The sequence below is a fragment of the Barbatula barbatula genome (assembly GCF_947034865.1).
Source record: "Barbatula barbatula genome assembly, chromosome: 5".
NCBI classification, from domain to species: Eukaryota; Metazoa; Chordata; class Actinopteri; order Cypriniformes; family Nemacheilidae; genus Barbatula; species Barbatula barbatula.
The window spans coordinates 19,047,214-19,053,272 of record NC_136769.1 but is presented as its reverse complement, the minus strand read 5'-3'; the positions used below and the strand labels follow the sequence as shown (position 1 = coordinate 19,053,272).

Here is a 6,059-nt window from a genome sequence, read left to right as displayed (position 1 = left end):
CATTTAACAATCTGCCCCAGTGGAACACATCTACAATACATTGTATGAACACATTTAACCCTAATGTCAGCCCAAATTATAGCAGGACAAAAAGAGGCAGTAAATCTGTCACATGTCCAGTCCCTTGGCGACTTCACTAAATCAGTCTGTGTATGAATGTACACGCGAAATGGTTTGGCTAAAGTGTTTGAAAGGGGGGTAGCTGCCTCCAAACATATTTCTGCAATTGTTTTAGTAACCACATCTGCGATAAAACATCATGATAGTACGCTTCAGTGTTTAGATGTTAGTATGACAACACGAGAACAGGAAATCAAAGAACACCGTGAACACCATGAGCCTTCTCACATAAAGTAAATCTGTTGCATCTGTGTTCCCACAAAAAAAGTGAAAAGGATGTTTTTTTGTACTCCCTGATGGACTTAGGAACGGTTCTGCCAAGCATTGTATTGTGCAGAATCACATCTAGGCAAAGCTCTCCGTGGCTTGAGTTACTTCACACCACACGTCATTTTATTTTCCACTAGCTGCAAACAGACAACCCTCCCCAAGCGTCCTCTCTAAAGTTCAGCCAAAATGAAGGGGCGTGATTCAACTGCACAAAACTCTGAGACACATCTAAAGTCATCAAGAAACACACAAGAGCTGCTTTGAAGGAACATCTGATGTTTTCAGTTTTGAGGGGTGATGATGCTTGAACCTGAAACTTAAAGATCATTCTGGAAGGACTTAAAACTGAAAGTTACTTTAAACTGTGGATTATGAGGCTTGTGTTTCTGCTGCTTCTGGGTGAGTCAAATTTCTCGCTCATTTTACGCTTCATGTTTCCACTGATGATTGAACAGTATATGTAACAGATGTCTGTGCAGTTTGGGGAACTCAAATGGCGGTTCTGTCAACAATTGCATGTTTGTTGCCGTTTCAAAGGCAGCTTCACAAAACAGAGAACTGTGAGAGGAAACTGCACAGATAGGAAAGTATGATGTCAGAATGGGACCGTTTCTGCACCAGGGCCCACGAGGTCTAGAAATCTGGGAAACACCAGCTGAATGGGAATGATACTGTATAGAGAAAGAACAGAACAACCATTGTTTACTCAAAAAGATCTGTATATTTACATCTTTAAACATTTTCACTCGCTGCTTCACACAAATAACTGTAAAACATCTTTGAAGATGTGAAATGTGTTAGGTGTGAAACATGGATTGTGTTTTCCACACAGTAACAATCCACAACAAAGAACCTTTCAGGAACCATCTTTTTTTAAATGTTTCTAATGGTCTTAAAAATCCTTTCACCTTCAGGTGTTTGTCGACCAAATATAACTGTGCCAACATATTCATTTCATTCATTAGAATTCAACAATGTATAACATTTTTTAATCGGTGACCAAATAATGAGTCAAATGCAGCCAATAAAAGCCCTGAATAGATAAAAAGTCTTTCAATTCAAAAAGCTTCCAATTTTAAAACTTCAAGAGGCTGGATGTTATCATGGCCAGAGAATGATTTAGCAAATTTGATCCAAACAATGTTAACTTGCAAAAATATATCATGATTCTGACTTCTTTTGATTTAAGTCACAGAATAGTTCCCACAGTTACCAATGTGTTATTTAATGGTTTTGATCAGATTACGTCTAAAAGGTACGTAAAATATCTACTAAAGAAAGTGTTTTGTATCGGAAACACTATTTGTTTATATTTTATCCACCTATTTTAACCCATGACATAACACATTTGTAACTGTAGGAAATATGTTTTGACTAAAAGCATCTCAAAGGAATCAAAACCAAAATCAAAATGTTTGTTTTCCAGTGAATTAAATAAATATGCTGCCATAATTATATTTTTGTTGACAAAAGTAATTCTAAACATTTAAGCATACACCTGAAGACGAAAATATTTTTAAGTGTTTCCAAACTTTAAGATGGTAGTCTACATTTAGTCCTTAAGTGAAGAGAATAGTGAGGTTACTGAAATGGCCGTACAATAAGACTTCAACAGGCTTTACAGGTTCAATATGTGGTACTGCTGGAAAATAAGTAAGATGCAAATAATACAAATAACTTAGATTGAAGTTATTTGGCTTTGATTATGACGATGGAAAAATGATTTTCGGAAACAGAATCAGGAAATCCAAGGTGTTTCATGTCTCCACACAGCTGAGATGGACAGGACATTTGGGGGTTGGGAAATGAGAGAAATGGAAATTAAATACTTGCTCTCAGTTCAAAATTGCGTACTATGAATGTAATGCATTACATTGGTACGTCCTATATAGTACATGACAAAGCATTTTAAAATGTGACCCGACTTAGGCCCTAATAAGCTAACAATTGTTATTACACCACAATTTAGCCACAAGGAATATATTTATTGGGACCTGTATCACTTACACTTGAAGAGACACATGGTTGTCATTTGGCAGCTCCTCATCTCCAATGGCAGATAGGAAACTGTCTATCCAATGCATGCTGAGAAAACTCAGTGGAAGACCATTCATCCCAGTATCTCTTGCCCGTAGTGGGTTTTTATTGCATTCTGAGGTTTAGGACATGTGGCTGTTTAAAATGTCACTGTTGTTTTGGTGACTGTCTGTGGTCAGAACGTGTTGGTCTGCCCATCCACTCGGGGTTAAATCCACAAACTACAACATTACACTCTGCCCCACCCAAAGCACTATACAATGAGCGGAAGAAGACTGTTAAATTGAATTTTCATTTATTTGATTCTCTTGTCCATGTTGTGTGCTGCAATTGTTTCCTAAATATAGGAAATAATAGACATTACGAACGCTAAACGTGTAGAATGCTGACCCAATTGCCCTTTAACAGTCTGATCTTTAACATTAGGACAGGCTAACATTGGTGACTTTGTGATTTACATGAAAACAAATCTAAAATATCAATGTTGATTTTATTCTTTTAATATTCCGGCAACTTAAATGTGCAATGAACATCGTGATATTTGTTCGTATCATTTTTCTGTTAGCTCTGACAGAAAGTGCCCTGGTGCCATCCTGTGCCCCTGGAAAAAGGTATCAGAAAAAACAAGGGTGTGTAGGTACGAACTAAAACACACGTGCTAACATAAAAAATATGAATCATACAGTGTCTCCTCAAGAATCACACAAGCACTATTTTGTTCATTTGCTACAATCCTGCTGTCTTGTATTGCTATAGATGAGGATGAGTGTAAGTTTGATGATCCAATTTGTGGAGATGATGCAGATTGCTTTAACACGAATGGCGGCTACTACTGTCAATGTCGTGAAGGCTACAAGCCACCTGGCAACTTTACAGCAAATGATTCAATAAAATGCAAAGGTAAGACAGTCTGTAATGTACTGATGTGTTACATGTGATATCTGTGTGGCAGAGACACCAGAGCCTCACTTTTGCCTATTTCAGACATCAATGAATGTTTGGAGAACAACATCGATTGTGGTCCTAACACAAACTGTTCAAATTTTGGGGGAAGTTATGCATGTGTGTGTAAAGTGGGCTTCATTTCCAGCAATGGAGCAGAGGTGTTTATCAAGGGACAAGGGGTTAAGTGTTTAGGTAAGAAACAACCACAGGCTACTGTTTTTTTGCTTTTTATTGTAGAGCATTGCTCATCATTTACTGTGAGAGTTTTATGTTGACATGTTTTTGTTTCCCATCTACCACAGATATAGATGAGTGTCAAGAATCTGATTCATGTGGAAAAAATGCATTATGTCATAATACCCCTGGAGATCACTATTGTACATGTGCTCCAGGCTTCAGACTAAAGTCAGGACAAACTAACTTCACTTATGCCACTTCAGAGAGCTGTGAGAGTAAGTCCATTACAACTGCAATGTATAAAAATCTTTGATTTCACATATAAAAGGAGTTTTGAGAATAATCCAGTCTGACATGTTGATTCATTTCATTGAAGGTTTGTGTGACATTGATCCGTCTATCTGTGGAGAAGGATCCTGCAAAATTGGCAAAGAAGGCCACGAATGTGTGTGCAAGTCGGGGTTCACCAACTATGGACACAAAGAAACAAAATGCACAGGTTATTGTCTAAATAACACTTTCATCCTTAATCACTGTTTATTATACAGGTTTTCTCGATTGTTTACACACAAATATTGGTATTTGAGACTCATGCACCAACCCCCTGAACCAATAAACTACAAGCACAATTCCTGCTTTACACTCACATTGCAGTTCTAAAACACACTTTTTATAAAACACTACACACAATTCTCTGCATTTGGCACAATTTTCGGGCAGAAAAGTCTCTTGTTTTCACAAGGAACACACTGCCATTCAAATATCCACACTGACTCATCACATGTGTAAACACCTGTCACAAACGCCTTTACCCCTTCTCCAAGCTATGGAAGACACACGTGGAGATATAGAGGTTGATGATTTTCATGGCTGGACTGAAAAACATTGCTTGTGATGTGGATGAGGTGCTGTGGCCGGACCCAAACCGAAGAGAAGATGCAGCATCGTTTTTTACTGTAACTGTATACAGTAAATTCTTCTGTTGTTTTGTATGTACACCACTGTATATGCAACTTGTGTTGGTTGTGATGTACACTGTACATAGTTTTTGTTGGAAAAATAAAATATATTTGTTATTGTGTATTTGTGTGTTCTGACTATAAAAACTGTTTTATATATATATATATACTAAAAATATTTTACAACACACTTATGTACTGTATGTAGTAAGTGTAACACTGAACCACATAAAGACTAAAGTCATAATGATGAATGGAGAAGTGTTTTCCATTCATCATAGTGTTTTATGAAGAGCACATCAGTGTTCAACTGGTTCTTATAAATGTCTATTCATATGATGGTTTGTTTGTGTCATTTGAAAACAAAATTCCATTTTGAGAAGAAAGAACATTGTTTTGAATGTAAAGTTTCATTTTGCAGGAGAATTGAGGGGTTTTGCCCATTGTGTTTGTGTTTTTTAATTTGTGTGTAGAGTTCTGAGAGTATGCGGCATGCTTTCAGAAAACGTGTGTAAACAATTGAGAAAAACTGTTAAAAGTTCTCAAGGGTTGACATGTTTTTTTTTTGACAAGGGGCCTTATAACAGCCACTTTATATGCTTAAGGCGCATGTCCTAGTGTCAGAGATTAGTTAATAATGCTAAGAAGAGAATCTATAATTTCTGGGAGCATCTCTTTCAGTAGATTTGTAGGTTCTAGAATGCATGTAGTTTATTTAGATGATCTAATGATTTTAGATAGCTCATTGTGATCTATGGTAGAAAATTATCGCAATTTCTCCTTAGGGGCGCTGTAGTAAGTCGTTTCTTCAGCGGGTTTCACTTCGGGTTGCATAGTTTTAATTTTTTCTCTAATATCTTGGATTTTATTTGTGAAATAGTTCATAAATTCATCACTGCTATGCTGGTATACAGATTCAGAAGTCGTTGACGATTTATTTTTGGTTAATTTAGCCACTGTATCAAATAAAAACCTAGGGTTATGCTGGTTTTCTTCTATTAGTGATGAAAGGTAGGCAGATCTAGACGTTTTTAGGGCTTTCCTGTATTTTCGAAAATACTATCCTTCCATGCTGTACGAAATACGTCTAATTTAGTTTTCCTAAAGTTGCGCTCCATTTTCGTGCCGCTTTCTTTAGAGCCTGAGTTTGTTCAATATACCACGGTGTGGGGCTGTCATTATTAATCTTCTTTAAGCGCAGAGGAGCAACTATGTCTAGGGTTTCCGAGAAGGTGGCGTTAACATTTTCAATGGTAAAGTCAAGATCTTCAACGTTATTACTCATGCTAGAGATTTGAGACAATACAGCCAATTTATCAAGAAAAGCACATTTTGTAATCAAAGTTATTGCTCTACCATGTTTGTTACTATGAGTTTGATTTGCAGCCATAGGGTAGTGAAGCAAGCATGATACCAGATAATGATCCGAAATGTCTTCGCTCTGATCATGGGTTTTTAAGTCATCCACATTTATACCGTAAGACAGTATTACATTTAAAGTATTATTACGAAGGTGAGTGGGTCCTGACACATGTTGTCTAACGCCCATGG

General features: G+C 37.0%; 1 protein-coding gene across 3 annotated transcripts; it reads left to right on the top strand.

The window, feature by feature from the left end:
- The first annotated feature begins 453 nt into the window (after positions 1-453).
- Positions 454-4,630, top strand: LOC306893925 (adhesion G protein-coupled receptor E2-like). 3 transcript variants are annotated; one of them, XM_079456094.1, is made up of 7 exons: positions 454-789; positions 2,993-3,064; positions 3,184-3,327; positions 3,412-3,564; positions 3,675-3,824; positions 3,926-4,048; positions 4,374-4,630. In XM_079456094.1, exons 1-7 carry the CDS (start codon positions 762-764, stop codon positions 4,442-4,444), a joined length of 741 nt encoding a protein of 246 aa, XP_079312220.1. In that variant the 5' UTR covers positions 454-761; the 3' UTR covers positions 4,445-4,630. The 3 variants fall into 3 exon arrangements, with proteins under 3 accessions (XP_079312220.1, XP_079312221.1, XP_079312219.1); XM_079456095.1 differs by lacking the exon at positions 3,412-3,564 and having other exon boundaries at positions 615-789; positions 3,765-3,824; XM_079456093.1 differs by lacking the exon at positions 4,374-4,630 and having other exon boundaries at positions 630-789; positions 3,926-4,336.
- Positions 4,631-6,059: the final 1,429 nt, after the last annotated feature.

What these genes read in the sequence shown, in the direction of transcription:
- LOC306893925 (XM_079456093.1), top strand. Translation starts at nt 762, where the DNA reads ATGAGGCTTGTGTTTCTGCTGCTTCTGG. An exon ending in TGTGTTTCTGCTGCTTCTGG is followed by an intron (nt 790 to 2,992) that starts GTGAGTCAAATT and finishes TTTTTCTGTTAG; the next exon opens with CTCTGACAGAAAGTGCCCTG. An exon ending in GAAAAAACAAGGGTGTGTAG is followed by an intron (nt 3,065 to 3,183) that starts GTACGAACTAAA and finishes GTATTGCTATAG; the next exon opens with ATGAGGATGAGTGTAAGTTT.